We start from the raw sequence: 18528 nt of genomic DNA, 5'->3' as shown, positions 1-18528 counted from the left end.
CTTGGTAACTATGGCACCCCGGGGCAATGGAGCTCCGGTTAGGGATTCCTGCGTACATCATACATTTTCCAGTAGAAATACCTCTGCAGACTTTGACAGCACATGGAGACAGCCCCCAAGGTGTTGCTTGTTGCTATTCTATTTATGCTTGAAGCTTGCACAGGCTCCGTATATAATTTGGATATTGTGGATGAAAGGCCACAGCAGATGTACAGGCTGGTCATTGTAATTAGTTAGGATTGGTGCAGATTCAAGTATCCATCAGATAGATAACCTGCTAAAAATTCCGGTTCAAAAAGTGGATGAGCTTTCTTTGCACCAATATTCCATTCTATTCAGAAATCTTGAGCCTTTAGTCAGGTGCACATTATATAGTGCACTAAAGCTAGAAAATGCTTGTGTTTGCCAAGGACTTTTTTACTTCTTTTTTAGAGCGTTTTTTATGTGTGTTCTTCACTTCAAAAAAAAACATAAGGATATGCGGGGCTACTAGTTCATGGTCACGGACTGCCTAAAAACTGATGTTTGCCCCCAATAGAGTCAATATATAACCCAGCCATGTAAAGCTTTCTGCAGACCAGTGAATTCAAATGTGGTCCTTGGAGACTGCCTATTATTACCCACTTCCCACCTCTCATCACAAAACAGGCGACAAAATTGGTGCGAACTGTGCACAGCAGGCTCCCTAATTAAATATCACAACATGAGCTTGGTCCAAAGCCATCTCTGCACAGTTTCTATATATGTTGTTTAGGGAATCCTAAGGGAAAGTAAACTACTCCAGTAAGTTTCCTTATGCACTTGTTAGAATGATGATTCACTCCAAACTACGTTCTTCCATTTACAACACAGCATCAGCAAAAGTTATCTAACATTAGTGAATGTTGAAAAACTTTATAAACTGTATGTGTAAGGACTTATACATAGCAGAAGATTTGTATGATTAATCAACTAGCAGCATGATCGCATTATTTCATTTTTAGCTTTGACGTGTCCTACATTATCTAAAACCTGGAATGAAAACACAATAAAAACTCACCATCTTTGCATTTTCATGCATTGCTACAGACTTTTTGGGCCTGGAAACCTATCGGATACTCAGACACTTAAAGAAAGATGGCTACAAGAGAGGGAATGTTTGACTGAGATGCTAATCAAAGCATAAAACTGCACAACACATCAAAACCAACTAAAACTACAAGTGCAAAAACATCCATTCTAAAGAGTTCTAAAGGTATGCAGCCTAAATGTAGGAGAAATATAAGAGGCAAGGATGGTAGTTATAAGCATTCACAAAGCTCATCATCTCCTACTACTGCCTTGGAATATTAAATCTGCCAGTAATCATCTTACAAAAAAAATTGTTATTAAAAAAAATCTGGACAGACTTGTAAAGGAATTCTTTTATACAAAAACACAAATTCTTCTTTAAGTCGTCTTTTGGTTCCTTAATCCTTATTCCCTGATTCTCTGCTTGCAATGCATTTCACTAATTAATAATATTATTACACAGTATTTATATAGCCCCATCATATTACGCAGCGCTGTACAAAGTCGATAGTCATGTAACTAACTGTCCCTCAAAGGGGCTCACAATCTAATGTCCCTACCATAGTCATATGTCATTAATGTAGTCTAGGGTCAGTTTTGAGGAGAAGCCAATTAAACTTACTGCATGTTTTTGGGATGTGGGAGGAAACCAGAATACCCGAAGGAAACCCACGCAGACACGGGGAGAACCTGCAAACTCCATGCAGATAGTGTCCTGGCCGAGATTCAGACCTGGGACCTAACGATGCAAAGGCAAGAGCGCTACCTCTGAGCCACCAAGCTGCCCAATGAATTTGATCCTTGCTGTAAGTTTCAGGCCAAATCAGAACACATTGCAACTGTATGATCTTCATTTGATGAAATAATCAAAAACAGTGAAAAGGACTTGCCAAAATGTATATGTACAGTCCTATTGATAATAAACATCCCTTCTCCCTTGATATGGTACAGTCACAACAGCTAATTCAAGCTGCACAATGCAGTCCTCCTATTTATATTGTCAATGTACACAGATTCAACACACGGAATGGAATCCACTTTGTGCAAAGGGGAATATTTAGGGAGATCTGCAGAGATAAACATGATGACTGCTTTGTGCAGGGTTACCTTTAATTCTCTAACTTGCTCTAGGTAGAATGTAATAATAAGGCATATCTGGATGCTACTGTGGAACCACAGCCCTCATTATTTACTGCTCCATATGTATTAGGTTAAAAAACAGGCATTATTGTACCATTACACCTTTAATTTGCTTCCCCACCATGTCATTGAGCCAAACAAATAACAAATGGTTCTTCTATATATTGAGAAGAATGTGAACTATGCCATGCTCTCTTACCGACAGTAGTGCATAACGAAAGGCCCCGAACCAAGATGAAATCAAAGAAAATGACAAAGGCACGATGTGTGCTGGTGGGGACAGGGCCATTGAAGTGAACCAATTGCTTAGCCTACATTAGTAAAGCACAGGTTTGCTTTCAAATCTTTTTGTAATACCTAGTCAGGGATCAAAATTACTTTAAGACTTGTGACTGAATAACATTCAAAAAGAAATCCAGTATTCCATAGTCTGGTATCACAGTGTTTACTGTAGTTTATAACTAAATATCCTGAGAACCTGAGATATTGCACTATGGAGTGCTGCCTGTATTGCCAGCCTTTGCTGTGCACTCTCTGTTGATATAGGGTATTGCAGTGAAGGGTAGGACCACTGATTTGATGTTCTGCATCCTAGCAAAATAATTGCAGAGCATCACATGCTGTACATGTCCACAGGCGAAAAAACTAGTAAATAAACCTCAAACTTTCCCCTACCTCTAGCTACCAGGCTAATAAAATATCATTGTTCTGCCAGGGGAATGGGGGCATCACAGAGGAGTATATATAGTACACTCAGAGGAATATTCCATTCCCAAGTGCCTCAATTATTCAGGCAAGGCCTTCTGGTTCTGTCAGGCAAAGAGCAGAACAAATGCAGGGAAGGCAGGGGACATCCAATTAATTTGCATCAATCTGTATCACACAAGAGCCAAGATGACCTAATTGCCATCTGAAAGCCCCATACAATAATACAGACCCTCTTAAAGTTATACGTTCATGGCCAAATAAAAGCACCAATCATAAATAATTAAATGTATTAACCTACATCTGGGCATTTCAAACAGATCAAATAATAACTAAAAAATTCTTAAAGTCTTAAAGCGTACATAAACTCAGAATTTTAAAATTACAACCCATTTATGTAATTCTGTTGTTGTTTCTCTTCTTTTTAGTTGCAACACTTTTTTTTTTTTTTTTTTTTTTTTAAAAAGGGGGGTGCGGCACCACCCCCTATTTTTTGACCACCTAGGCGAGAATGGAGAATTAATGGAAGCGCAACGGCTCCCAGGAAAACTACGTCAGGCATCCTCGAAGGCTGTTGGGTCCTCATTCTGCGCATGCCCTTTTCGTGGTGGAAAAACAAATTTGCCGATCTCATGCATGCGCAATGAGATCAGCAATTTTTTTAATCCTATGTCACCAGATCTCGCGCCTGGGTCGCATGACGTAGGATTGGGACAGATGCCAGGATGACGCCCTGCAAGACACCCTCTGGAGGGATCGGACTTGCCCTGTGTGATGACAGGTAAGTGTACTTTTTTTTTGGCAGCTTTTAGTTTAGTTTCTCTTTAAGTAGGTTTCACCTTCAAGAAAAACCATTGCTCAAATATATACATCCAAAGATGATGGTCTACAATAAATATGGACATCTCCAAAAGTAATTAACCCAGATGCCTCCTAACCGCTTCCAATTAAAGCCAAGGAGGAGGGAAAACTGGCCAGGGCTGCTTGACTTTTCCAGGAATTATATGGTCAGACAAAACCTTTATATGTTCTATGAATTGCAAAAGTATATTTTTTATATTGTATTGGGGTGTTCAATAATAATATGTTTTCAATAATAACCAAGTGATCATTTTTATGGTGTTTTAAGAATTGAAGAATTAGGATTTGAGACTGGAATTACAGGAATATGGGTATTGTTGTGAGTGTTTTGAGTTTCTTTAGGGCCATTTAATCTCCAGGAGAGGAAATCACAGATCAGGAAGCGCACTGTTGTAAATCCAAAGACATTTATAACAAACTTTCAAACAGAAGAAAAGGTGAAATATTGATCTTACCTTCTACCTCCTGTCCAATAGAGAGGCCAGCCCATTTTCTCTAAAACAAGTAAAGCGAAACTAAATTAAAGTACTGAAAATGTATTACACCCAGACTTGTGAGTATAACAGTAAATGTATCTTATTATATAAATTATTGGAAGAAGAAAACAAAAATTTAAGGCATGCTGCATTATTTACAAGGATAATAGCTTTTGGATTAACTCTTAAGAAAGCCCCTCCTTAATCAATCTGGATCTAGGATAACTAGATTTTACTTGCATAGCAGCCCATCAAATGGAAAATCCAGAGATCTAACAAAAACAGTCATATATACCTACTGTTTAGTTTCATGGCATACAACAGAATGCATCCCATAATAAAAAGATATTGCAGGTTTACAAAAATTTAAGGAAATTTCTGTTGAGAGAAGCTTGCAGGCTGCCATTGCAGATCCCTAACTTGTGTATATTACCTAATATTACCCGATCTTATGGCTTCAATTTTTTTATTGCCTTAAGCAGAACATGGTGTTCTGATTTTGTTCTCCGTATATAAACTCCAGAATGGTTTCTCAAATACCACAGTAGACTGAACCATTATGACAGCAGAGCAACAAGGTCAGCAATGGTAGCAGCATTATATTTCTCTTGAGAGGATTCTTTATTAAACACATTAACAATAAGCTAATAATAATAAAAGCCGATTGCAGTTACATAGAAGATGACAAACATTCTTATCTTCAATGTTGATTTTTGTTCCTTGGTCTTTACATAGCACCTATGTAAGCAACAAGTGACTTTCTTCCATGCTTAACTGGTTAAAAATGAGAAAAAAATTTGGAAAAGAACCACTGACGCAACTAAAGCGTAATAGGAGCACAGTATTCTTATTTTTTGTACAAGGCAAATCGGAATAGTTACAAATAGCTCTTCATTTTTTTAATTCTTAAACATTCACATATTATTTGGATCCTAAACTTTCCATTAACCCCCCTGGCGTTCTAATTATGTCCTATTTTTATGTCAAAAGCGTTACATTGTTTTGCGTGTAAATTTGTTTAATATTTTAGGCCTGTAATTCTTACAATGTACATTACAATGTAATTTACTTTTAAATTTCCTGCCAAGCCACACTTCCCGGCTTACTGACGCTTCACGCATTACATCGATCCAGCCCAGGGATGTGATGCGGAAGCCGGCCAGAGATTGCTGAGGAAGCTGCTGGATTAAGGGGAGAAAGTAGGAGTTTTTTTTCCTACCACTTTTAGCATGAAAATTCACCCCGAGCCACACTCGGGAAAACTACCAAGGCGGTTAACAGGTAGACTTTTTTTTTTTTTTCAAAGAAAGTCTTTCCTAAATGGTCAGACCTCTTACAATCGTGGTAGATGCTGGGGAGTTAAACCAGTTAGTAGTTTCTTATGAATTTGGGATGTGGGTGGCAAAATCCCAGCTTATAGGCTTGCTTAGGTCAGAGATATGAGTTTTAAGAAAAATATTCACAGGACAGCAATAACAAAGCTGACACTTACCTGAGGGAGGCTGAAAGCAATAGTCCCTGGCACCACTGTGTGGTGGGTCTTAACTGTGAAGATGTACTTATGGTTTGGTGAAGTCCTCACTTGCACATGCCTGGCAATAGGAAAAGAAAAGTTGTCTGTATTAGTACAGTGTTATGCACAAGCCATAAAGTTTTCATGTGTACCTCTATAATGTTTGCATGCACTGGTCACAACAACCTAACAGATCCTCCCACCCTGCATATGACTGATTACTTAATTATTATGATGATAAAACTGATATTTTTTTTCAAGCACATTAAGTTTAGCAAGTTACTAATTCATTTTAGTGGACAGCTAAAAGATGCTGCACAGGAGTGACTTTCTGAACCCACAATCAAGTCCCTTGGCTAAGTTACATGAACTTAATATTTAGTGGAGTTGTGGGTGTAAAGTAAATCTGTCTTAAGACATAAAAGCCCACCACACCCTGTATTCCTCTGATGCTGAAACATATTAGGGGTGGTGCAGAAGTGATGCTAAACACAGGGTTAGGTTTTCAGGGGGTGCCTAGCACAAGATAATGCATTGTCTGGACTATAACATTTTCACGCTTTCAAACTTGCTTTAATGTGCAGGAAAAAAGGGAAAATTTCCTCAATAAATACATATCTAAAAAATACATGTCTAAAAAAAAAAATGAAAGCACAAAAACTGTTCAATTGGCAGATGGCTTGGTACACAAAGTTGGTCACTCGATGACAACGCTGCATTAGATATACTAGATTTTCAAGCTGTGTTGTCAACCTTGCTTGCCTTACTCTTCCTATGGACAACAGAACTCAATGAAACAACTTCTCATTTTATGATACAGAGAAAATGATTGCTATCTAGTTCAGCAGAAGAAAGCTAAAAATAGCCGACAACACTGCTTGAGATTTCAGTACAGGAGATACAGTGTTGTCAGTTCTCTACAGGAAGTGTAAAGCACACTGGATCTCTTGAAGAAGCAACAGGTATGTGTTTTTAATTGCATAAAAACAACAGGAAATGCATATGTATTGCATTTCTTTAAAATTCTAACCAGACACATTGCTTTAGGGACAAAATACTATTTCTCAACTTAAAACTTTGGAATACAAAAATCCTATTGCATTGTACCCTGGAAAAGCCCAATTCTTCCTCACTAATGAGCCTTTTCTCAGTTATGGAGAATTATCGACTTGACAAATAAACATTCCACTTTGACTAGCTAGCAGCCGGTTTTACCACTTACAGAAGAAGTGTGGTTGCTCATTAAAGCTTTTGATAGCAATTTAGGAACTAATGAGCGGGCAAAGCCTGTCAGGATTTGGGAAAACACCATAATCATCTCACAATAATATTAAGGCAAACCACACTTACCTAGTGTTCTAAAAATGTTCTGGTCCAAAAAAAAAAAAATGACATTACCAGCAATTGTCCTCAGTTGCTCTCTCATTTATCAAACTGTCAGACAGTAAAGTTTGTTGTTTATAGCAATCACATTTCCCTCTTCTACCAGGCTGCACTCAACTAAGCAGAGGCAGTACTTCTTCCAAAGCAGCCATGTCCCCTCTTTTTTCTTGCACCTGCAAAATGTATTCTACCATCCCAGTACCACTCCCTCAGGGTCCAAGCTTGTGTCCCTTGTTCTACATTACACTACTCCCGCATTAGTGCTCTCTTTCCATTATGGTGCTTCCCATAGTATGTCACCCAGAGCTCAGCCTTGTAGTGCCCCATTAGCGATCTCTTCATTATATTATTGCCTGTTTGTGCTTTCCTTATGAGAATGCCCCGTTAGTGCTCCACTCATAGTTTCCCCATAGTGTTAACTTCATTATATTTCCCATTTTTACCCCCATTGTCCCCTCAGCCCAGTGCAGAATAAGGAAGCTTGCTCAAAGGGTATAATAAGTCTTTAGAGGGGTACAATTTAAAACATGACGCAAAAGTCACACAATCTTTGGGTTAGAAAGACCCTGAAGGGTAATGTGTGCTCACGTGGCTGGGAAAGGACTGCTATCAAGAGTGGGACAGTGTCAAGAGTTATCACTATTTTATACTAGCGGTTGCAGCATGCCTGTCGTCCTGCTATAGTACCCACATTGGAAAACACCTTTTTTCTATGTCCACTGAGGAGACCTGTGCTTATTTCCTATACCATAAGAAGTGTTAGGAAATCTCCCCAAGGTGTTGGGAAAAGTATATTTTTTTTAAACATTAAACATATTTACAATGCAGTTGGATTACTTTTCTTTATCAGGCTTTTTGAAGTTTTAACTATTTGGATATATTAATTTGGATGATGTAGAGGTCCTTGAGTGAAGGCCAATGGTTTCCCTGGCACTTTTGGTCTATAAGATTTCAAGTCAAAGTCGTTCTGTGTTTTACAGTTTTTCTTTCAGCACTGTTAGTGACATTGTATTTTTTTTTTTATTCATTTAGCAATGTGTTACTTCTTACTGCAATTTGCATTGGAGGACTGGACCATACTGGGACACAGAAGCTAGTGACAGACTGAAAATTCTAACGATGATTCCAGTTTGAGCAAACATTCATGTCACTTACTGTCCGCTCTGGAAATCCTTTTCATTGACCACTGCACAGTTGGTGAGGGAGAGCTCGTCTGTAGGACACCGTGCTGCTTGCATAGACTGTAGGCAACAAAAAGATCTTTTTAATTATAGGGCAACAATACAATAATAATAATTATCTGCTCTAGAAGTACAGATATCAATTAAATCATTGGCATAGGGAATATGATGTCTTGTTTGATATTTCTAGCCAATTGATTTTGTTTATCTCAAGTGTATTGAATAAATGTTGCTTGGCGACAATCTTTTATTACCCTCCTGGGCGGTTCATTTCTGTACAGATTTATATGTCTAAAAGCGGTACATTGTTTTTTACGAAAATTTATTTTACAGTATAATATAATGGTATGAGTATAATAAAGTTTGAAACACAAAATCATGTCAAAATAATAAATTAAATACATTTTAAATAACTTTTTTTTTTAAATTTAAAAAAAACAAATAAATATTATACTCATACTATTAAATTATACTGTAAAATAAATTTTAATGAAAAGACAATGTACTGATTTTAGACATAAATCCACTGTATTGCATTCAATACAGTTATTTTGTATAGAATGCAATACAAAATAATTTGAAATTCCCGCAGAGCCCCTAACACAACGGCGTCCCTGGGAACTCCCAGGTGATTCATCAGATGCAGAGGACGCCTGCCGGAGGATGCAAGAGGACGGGGATCGCAAAGAAGGACGCCGGCGGACAAGGTCCCAGGTAATGTAGTATTTAACACTGTTTTTCACTGTTTTAGCTACCCCGAGTGTGGCTCAGGGTTACCGCTTTCAGCTTTTTTTTTTTTACCCCCAGCCACACTCGGGGTTACCGCCCAGGAGGTTAAAAAAAAACAGAACTAGAAGCCTTGATTGTGACACAGCAGGCAAAAAGATGACAGTAGTCCTTACCACTTCATAGCTGCACAAGACAAGCTATTAGGGGTTATGATACATTAGTACAATATACAAGTACAGGTCTTCATACAATGGTTTTCCACAAAAAGGTTTCATATAAAGGAGCTTCCTCCTGAAGCAAGGGTTTCCTGGTAAACTCACTGCAACCTGATCACCAGTGTGAATGTAGACCAAGACTATTCAATGCTCCAAATTGATTTAAGCAAATGAAGCCAGTTTTCCAATCCAAATCTTGTCCCTGCTGTCCTTGACAGCTGCAAATGGATAATCAATATTCCCACCCTTCTACTCCCAAGGTATTCATTTGTGGACAGAGGAATCATTGCATGCAGTTATATATATAGGTTAGCATGTTCCATGGTCCGGCTTATGAACATTAGTATGTCAGGGACGTCTTCAATATTGGACTAATATAGAATTCTGGTGCCACATCCATAATAAAATCTAAAAATATTTATTTTACCTTTTAAAATTTGATTATTCAGGCACCAATATCATTTAGCTCTACTTACATCAAAAAGTTTATTTTTCATTAAAATTTTACATGAGCTCTGAGTATACAGTTTTTCATTTACAGTTAAAATAAAGATGTTCTGACATTTGTCCCATTTTTCATTTCTCTACATGTTTCGCAACACACATTGCTTCCTCAGAAGGCACGAGACTTCCACAGAACAAAGTATCTTCAAATCTCTTTTAAATCTGTAACGATCAGGACAATCTATCCATGTGTGCAGTACTTCTGGTCCCTAAAAAGGAACTATATCACACAAATGGACTCAGGGGTGTCAGGGATGTCTTTAAAATTAAGGCCAGAAAACAAATCACGTATTGCTTCTCCAGCCTATATTACTTTGACATACGCCTCAAAAAAATCTCACTGAAGGCAAGCACTAAACCATAGTTTTGATCAAATTAAATCAAAGTTGAGAAGCGACATACCATTTTCTTTGCCTTTTTATCATGAAGATGAATTTATTCTTAAAGCTTCAGCGATCTTAAAAATCTTCCCACCCTCCAGTGAAATAAGCTCACATATCTATTTTTGGCCAATGTTCTCCTACAGAGCTCTTGACACTTTATCCTTTTATTGATGTGGCATAAAACTGCTAAAGTCTGCTCTTTTTATATTCTGGAAAAGAGATTGATGTATTTGTGAGAGGAACATTGTCACCCATCATGTTTTTACAAGTGACACACAAAGGGAAGAGAATTAATGCCAAGATTTGTATTGCACTTTTCTCCAGAGGAAACCCACACGTGGAGAACATACAAATTTAAACCTTATCCTGACAGCTATATTCTAAAAAAAAAATGCCGGGAGCAAAGTGCTGTGTCCATAGTAATTAATGTATTGCAATGTTAAGAGGACGAAGAAAGAGAGAAGGAGCGAGCAGACTATGGTGACAACATTGCACCTATTTTAAATACAGTACAGGGAGTGTTGTCACTCTGGACAGGAATTCCTGAGTAGCTCAGGGGTTACCCCGATCAGGAGTTACCCCGGTGAAAATGATAGAAAGGAGAAACTTGGAAAAAGAATACAAATGCAGCAGCCACAACTTCATGAATGTACAAAAAAAAAGAAAATTATTTTTTGCTGCCCATGCCACCAAACACCACAAAAAGATGAGAAATTGCCAGATACACCCCAGTGCACGTTGTGGTTCCTTCCATCAACCCCTTTGTCACTGTAAGATTTAGAACTGACCTAAGGGTCAAAATAATGAAAACAAAGATTTGACACTGCGGGTAGTGTCGGGTTAAGAAAAAGACTTTAGTTGTCTATTCGGCTGGTGTTTAGTAGCCAGTGGGAATGTTACATATTTCCTGTCTTCCTTTCATACACATGACTTATAAGAAACTTGTTTTTTTTTGCCTTCTGGATAGCAAATTCTGTTAAACAATTTAACCTGCTGCCTGTATTTTCTTTTTAAATGGTAGCCTACCGTTTCAGAGAACCATTGAATTGAATTTGGTTGTAAGAGAAAGCTTTAAGCTTGTAGAGGGAATTTAGAGCAGCTCCCACCATCTGATTACATGAAAACTAAAGGGACCTTTAAAGCTTTGCAGCCTCCACACGCCTGAACAAAACATCTATCTTTGGCATTAAGCACCAACCATGCAAATCCCAATGACATTTTAGTGGTCTCGCTCAGCTTTTGACAATTCCCAGTGTTTCTCCATTAAGACAATACTTAACCGTTATACTGCACAAATGTTCCGTTTACTCAATGACTTAATGATTTCTCTCCAGCGATGGAATTATGATAGAAATCTTAGAAACCCAGAAAACCTGAGTTTACAATATCACCAAGGTAGATTTTATCAACAGCCATGACAATTGGAGGAAAAAACGCCCTCAATTAATCTGCATTCTATTGGTAATGCCCGCGTCATCACGTCATTTCTGATCTTTTAGTGTGATTGAATTCATGCTAAACATAAGATGATTAGACCTATGTTATACACAATCAAGGTATTGTAACACAGAGCTGGGAGGGGGTAGGAGAGATGTTCACGTGCTTAAAGGGTTACTCTAAGGTCACAATCGGAAACCTAAGTCAGACCTTCGGCTTGTCAGACAGAGGGAATGAAATCCTCAAGGCTTTAGATACATTTCTCTAATCGGCTGACCCATTAAGACCATAAGCTCGTCAAACTGGACATCATCTCCTTCACTCTCCTCTTTCCAGCGGTATACAGGAAGTCACAAAGTCATATTGATAGACTTTCACCTTGATGAAATAAAACATGGACATTCCAAGAGATAGGCAGACATGTAACACATGATTAGAGATGACCGGGCAGATTGCAAAAGGCAGACAGCCAATGCAGCTCAGATAGATTAAACTAAGGGCAACAAATAAATAAAAATACAATACATATATGTCATCCCAATCAGCTGTCACATAATTGTAGCAGCCAGTCTTATGCTGCCGGTATTCTTTGTGGACAGCAGAACCAATTTCTAGACATCTCTACAGGCTAAATGACAAAGTAATATAGCCTCCTAGATTGTAAGCTCTTCGGGGCAGGATCCTCGCCCTCCTTCTGTGTCACTGTTTGTATCTGTCTGTCATTTGAAACCCCTATTTAAATGTACAGCGCCGAGTAATATGTTGGCGCTATAAAAATCCTGTTTAATGATGATATTAAAAGCCCTGTCCTGGACACATCCAATTGCGTTTGTACAACTCACTACCATCTTCCGTTAAAGCCTACAGTTGTCAATATATTTCATTTTCTCCTATAAATTTAAACTTGGAAACAAGTCAAACATCAGGAGGAACAGGTCTGCATTTTAAGTATGCAGTATTGATTTACCACTACCATGGTCAGTGACTTATTGAAGACACAAATGATGCGGCTCTGCCTGACCACTCAACATGCAGCAAGATATACAGGGGCTCAGTTATTTGGAAAGTCTTTACCCTGCAGGATGAGGAATATTTTGAATATAAAAAGCTCAAAGACATTTAAACTTTAAAAAAGCCTTTTAATAAATCTGCACTGACTGAATGCAGAAAGTGTTAGGATGACAAGTTGATCTATGGTACAGGATCTTAAATTCTCTGCTTCACTGCGGAAATGCTGATCACGCACTATCCAAGAGTAACGCAATGCTTTCTTTACTTGGACATTTTAATTAAAGCTAAGAGAGGAGAGGATGAAAATTAAAAAAAAAACTGCAGTGGAATGTAACGAGGTAAACATCACTCTCCATGCAATTTAAAGTAACCGTGTTGCAGATTCAGAAACAAATATTCAAAAAGTTGAATATTAAATATTCAAATATTCTTTTCTGTTCCACTGCCGACCCTACCAAACTTCACTCTCCTCTGGAGCAACTGTGACTACAAAATTTTCCCCACCTTTCACACTTTTAGACGTGAAGGTTTTATGGTGCTCTGGCCAAGAAAATACATTGATATGGGAGTAATTCAGTCAAAAATCATGTAGCAAGCAAGCTTTAAAGCAGTTGATCTCATGTACCGAATACAATTTTGTAAGGTTTTATTGTAATCCAACTCCCCAAAGACACCGGGGTCACTATGAGTGCCAACATTTGTCTAGGGTGAAATCTTCTGGCTTTAGTTCCCCGATGAATAAAAAAATCAGCCTGGATACTAGGACGCCCTATCCAGGTTAAATAGAGTACAAGCTCTTTATTTTAATAATTGGAAACTAAAGTGCACATATAAAGGGGAAGCAGGAACAGATACATTTTCATGAAGATGCTGCAAAGGGCTAAGTGGGCCGTACAGAGAGGACAGAGCTAGAGAAGGGACAGGCGAGATTTTGCTTGCCAGAGGTGTTTAGAAATATATTTTTAGATGTTTTCACAGACACCAGTGGAATTGGACCCAAGTGGGGGCATCCGTAATATGTTCTTTTATCTGCACAGATGCTCAGCCCAAATTTCTTGTTTGAAGCACGAATATACAAGTTGGGGATTCAGTCCACTGGAATTAAAAGTCAAATATTGTCTTTGGGCTGCTCAGCTAATGCGGCCCGTTATAACACCAGTAGGTTCCTTTTATTAAAGACTTCCATCTCATTATGTCAAACCAACAACCTAAGTTATCAGTGTGCTTGATGTTATCTGTAACTACAGCTAACATTAAGTTCTGCCACCAACAAGCTGTAATTTGCAATGGTCAGAGTGCCAAAAGTAGCTAAACAGCAATAAGCTTTAATTCTCTGTAAGCCTGGTATAAGAAGCTTGTTCACTCTGGAATGGAAGGGGTTTAATCTAGGGTGTCCCTACCAAGATAACACAAGCAGAGATTGTGATAAATAATGCAAATGGCTTCTGAAAAGTGACTGTTCCTTTCCTCCTACAAAAATAATACTAAATACCCAGAGAACATCCATCCTCCCTCCTTTCTATCCAGCAACCCTGCAGCAGCACAGAATCCAGGTCACTTATGGCTTCTCTGTCACACTGCAACGTTTAATGAGAATTTAAAAACCGGGGGGCAATCACAATGCCAAGTTCGCCACTAAGGGTTATATCATCCAAAATCTATGCAAGATCTGTAGCTATGAGAAAGGACAGTGTCTGTCTGTAGATCATAATAAATCTTCTGCTGGTCAAATAATGCATTATTTCTGTTCTACGTCAGGTATATATTTTATTTTGTACTGGGTAAGGCAGATTGTTTATCCTATCCACACAGCCTATGGGTAGACACAAGTGTGGTTAATCAAAATCCAGCTTTATCATGATCTGGTAATATTAAAAAAAGAAAAAAAGGAACCAAGTGACTTTGAATTAAAGGAAAAAAACAACATGCTTTTTAATACTTTTGTCACTTGTGACATGTTCCCATAAGACCCCCCCCCCCCCCCCAGGTTATTACTATTATTAAAAAATAAACTGTATTTAGAACACCAACATATTACGCAGCGCTGTACATTGAATAGGGGTTGCAAATGACAGACAATGACGCTGGAGGAGGAGAGGACAGCCCAGAAGGGCTTACAGTTCTGCTCTCAATACCATGTTCAGGGGCTTTTCAATTGCATTTCCTTACTCTCACATAACATGTAAATGCAAACTCATATTCTTAACATGCCTGTGACCCACTTTAGCAAACTACCAAGTGCCAAAATATGAATACAAGCTACCAATGTCTAACTTGTTACTCATAATATGACTTCCTTTCTCTGTGTTGTATGGAAGACAGAAGGTCATAACGTTTCACCCCGGTTGTAAAATAACAAAGAACAAAGGCTAAGAGAACCAACGCAAAGAAGAAACTAGCACTTAAAAAAAGCACAATATAATACAAAGTGTGTGAAAGATAAAAGAAGAGAACATGCAAAGGATAGACATTGGTTTGCTGAATCTATAAAAAGGTCTCTCACAATGAGTCATCAGAAGCTGCAAAACATTAAACAGAAATGAAAAATGCCTTCTGTTAATTATAGAAGTCAAAATAGGTATAATAATCAGGCAACGCCAGGCTTTTCCTTCATCAGACATTTACTCAAGCACCTACTAGTTATAAAAGTTGTCTGTGTGGTTAGAGATGGCCCAATGGGAAATTGTGTAACAATCTCAACATGCAAGGACATCAAATATAGCTATTGGTTAAAACCTAGAAGCCTTGTAAAACTTTAGGATGACCGACCACTGTTCTATGCTTCTACATGGAGCTAAACACTGTGAAATTCAAAAATTACTATTTCCCCTTTACAATAATACCCTAGGGCAAGCTATACTCTGCACAAAAATAAAAAGGTAAAGTCATTGCAAAATGTGTATGACTTATCAAACATGAACTACAATTTAACAACTCAATTTTTTTTAGTTTTGGACAATGCTTTGTCTCTCTACAGGAATGGAGCCATTTTTGTTTAAGCACCATCCAGGTTAATAGCCTCCTCCTGGACTAAAATGCTGCCTAAAGATGAAACAAAAACATGTAAATCCCTGCTGTAGCCTCCAACCCTGTGACAAGCTACAAAGTTACAATGTTGCTGGAGCTTACATTCAGGGAAAGGTGATGCTTCTCTTGTCTTAAACAAACTGAAAATATTATGACAACCTTGGCAAATTGCTGAACTAAAGCTACGTACACACAACCAATGGTTCTTGCCCGATAATCGTCTCAGCTCCGATATCGGACAAGAATCTGGAGTGTGTACAGCATCCGTCGCCGGAGCGGATCCACGGACGATGGATGGCGAACGGTCCTAATGCAAGGGAAGGGGAAGAGCGCACAGCAGGGTGCCGCTCCGTCCTTCTCCCCCTCTTCATAGAGTATGTACAGCACTCGTTCATGCATTGTGCAGTCCTTTGTCGTTGAAAAGGATCAATAAAGATCCTTTCCAACGACAATAATTGCACGTATGTATGCAGCTTAAGGCTCAATCAGGTATATTTGACAGTAGGTGGTAGTCGGCCCAACTCTTACTGACCCCTTCATTATCAATGAGTGGCTACAAGTGAGATTCTTGTCCACAGACATGGTTCCGGAAATAAGGAAGCACAACCTCGTTGCCCATAATTTTAATTTACAATAGTTGGTATTTTTGTATGTTCACTTTCATTTGTGGGCAAACATAATATTTTACATATTATACAGTGAAAATATATACAGTGATGGTTGAAGGATCTGGCCAAAAAAAGAAACCCTGATACAGCTACAGCCACTGATGAAGATATCCTGCAGTCAATCAATCTTAGATCACAAAGAATTCATTTTCCAGATGATGATATTGTTTTTCCATGAGAAGACCAGCAGCAGGGCTGTTTCCATATTGACATGAATCTCATCTGTGCCCATTTATCATGAATATGTCCCTATTCTTTGAAATTGTGCCTGGTGTCAAGAAACATTCTAATTCATTAATGAAGTGCCAATAATGCCATGGCATAAGTGAAGGTTATCAAAAATTATTTTGGAGCAACTCAAATATTGTGTTTATGCTTTTTTCAGTTTTTAATTAGTAACAAAAAGTAACACTTTATCAAGATACAGATAGTTTCAGAAGTGAAAGATTTTCTGATCTCTAGATGCATTGGAGCTAGAATGGTGTTGCAGAGATATGCAAAGAGGGCAGGACCAGGCCTGTCCGGAGCTATATTTTATGTTTTTGTAGAGAGTCAGATGGTGCTCTAAAAGGCAGACAGCCCCATACACACTAAACTTGGCATCTCCATAACCAGAAGGCTAAAAATGATCAGTGTGGTCCACACAAACCTCTACAAGTCCAAACTAATTATTTTTAGATATTTTTGTTGGCAAATAAAAGTAGGCATTAACCCTCAAAACATTTTCTGATTGGACAAAGTTCCTTGAAAAGTCTATACCAGGGGTGCCCAAAACGTTGATCGTGATCTACCAGTCGATCGTAAAGGCAACCTGAGTCGATCTCGGAGCCCTGCCTTACCCCTTCCTGCTTTTTACTAGCAGCCCGGCTGCTACATCTATAGGGATGCTGGGGATGTCTTTCTGTGTGAGAAGGCTCCTGTAACAATGGGAAGTGAGGGAGGGCAGTCTGAGGTGAGCAGTGCTGGGCGATTTCTTGTGCAGCACGTCATTCTCCTATGACAGATGAACTGCAGCCTTCCTGTCACTATAGTCTTGTAGTGCAATGTTCTGCCATTCAATGTCTAAATAGCTCCAATCACTTCGGTGTCATACTCAGTATATAAAAATAAATATATGTTTACCATTTTTATTGCTGGTAGATCATTTTGACTTGGTCATTTAAAAAGTAGCTCACAATCCAAAAAAGTGTGGGCACCCCTGGTCTATACTATAAACTCTACAACAGATAAAGGTGCAAATGGAAAAAGTGGAGCTACCCCTGCTTAGAGGATGCCAGCTATGTGATAAGAGCCATTGAAAAATGAGAGATGAAGGTTGACAGTGAACCATTTTGCAAGATCTGTGCAACTTGGTGTGAACTTTGTAAACTGTACTGCTAAAGCAAAATAAAATTTAGTTGTGGAAGGATTTCACAAGGAGGTGTCAAACACCGGCCCAGGTTGCTAAATCATTCAGTTTGTGAGTTTGCTTGCCATGGACATATCTAAATATTATTTGGCAGCCATGATTTTGACTACAGAAACTGGAAGGCTAACTCTTTTAAAACCCAAAAGCTGCGCAGAAGAATGAAGGCTCACATCACATTCCTGCAATTATACCTTAATTTATGCACAAGATATGGGCAACCAATGACACAAAAGTTATTCAAAGTCTAGATAAATATCATTCAAAAGGAAGATTACAAATTGTTTATTTAGAAATTGGCCACCAATATGTTCCCAATGATTCTCAGGTACCACAAGGGATCCAGCTGATTCATTCATCTTTAGGAGTTTGTAAAGATGATGCTATTGTGGGAAATCTGGGATTGGTGAGCAATTTAGGTTCCTGGTAATCAATGATAGGCCACACATCTGCTTCTTCCTCTTTTCCCAATAAAACTTTGTTTCTTTTCCACCATTATTCCGGAGACAAATCCCCTAAAGCTGGACACTTTCATCTGGCTCATGGAATGGATTTATAAGTGAGCTCCTGGAAAATATACAATTTTCTAGCCTTTAAAACTGTGCTCATTAAAATGTCCACAAATTGAGAATCTTCACCTCTCAGTGTTGCTAATGACAAAAATGAAGTCAATTGGAGGAAAATCTGGCCTCAGCGCTGACTTCATGGACTACAAAGCCAAGCTACAAAACTTTAACACAGAGCTCAATGTCACCAAACAAAATTATTTCTCCGCAGTCATTTCCTCTCAAGCCTCCAACCCACGCAACCTCTTCTCTACAATCGACTCACTCCTAAACC

At 38.4% G+C, this 18528-nt stretch overlaps 1 protein-coding gene across 1 annotated transcript in view; it reads right to left on the bottom strand.

Moving 5' to 3' along the window:
• NSF (N-ethylmaleimide sensitive factor, vesicle fusing ATPase) overlaps positions 1 to 18528 on the bottom strand; it is a 52176-nt gene that overhangs the window by 22119 nt on the left and 11529 nt on the right. Inside the window, exons 2-4 of the mRNA XM_072414587.1 lie at positions 8284 to 8369; positions 5725 to 5824; positions 4212 to 4251 (exon numbers count right to left, since the gene is read on the bottom strand). Coding sequence (XP_072270688.1) covers positions 4212 to 4251; positions 5725 to 5824; positions 8284 to 8369 — 226 coding nt within the window. The remainder of the gene's footprint in view (positions 1 to 4211; positions 4252 to 5724; positions 5825 to 8283; positions 8370 to 18528) is intronic.

This window comes from Pyxicephalus adspersus, chromosome 6 (assembly GCF_032062135.1).
Source record: "Pyxicephalus adspersus chromosome 6, UCB_Pads_2.0, whole genome shotgun sequence".
In the NCBI taxonomy this organism is placed as follows: Eukaryota; Metazoa; Chordata; class Amphibia; order Anura; family Pyxicephalidae; genus Pyxicephalus; species Pyxicephalus adspersus.
Note: the sequence above shows the minus strand (reverse complement) of the source record. Positions and strands in the feature narration are given on the sequence as shown.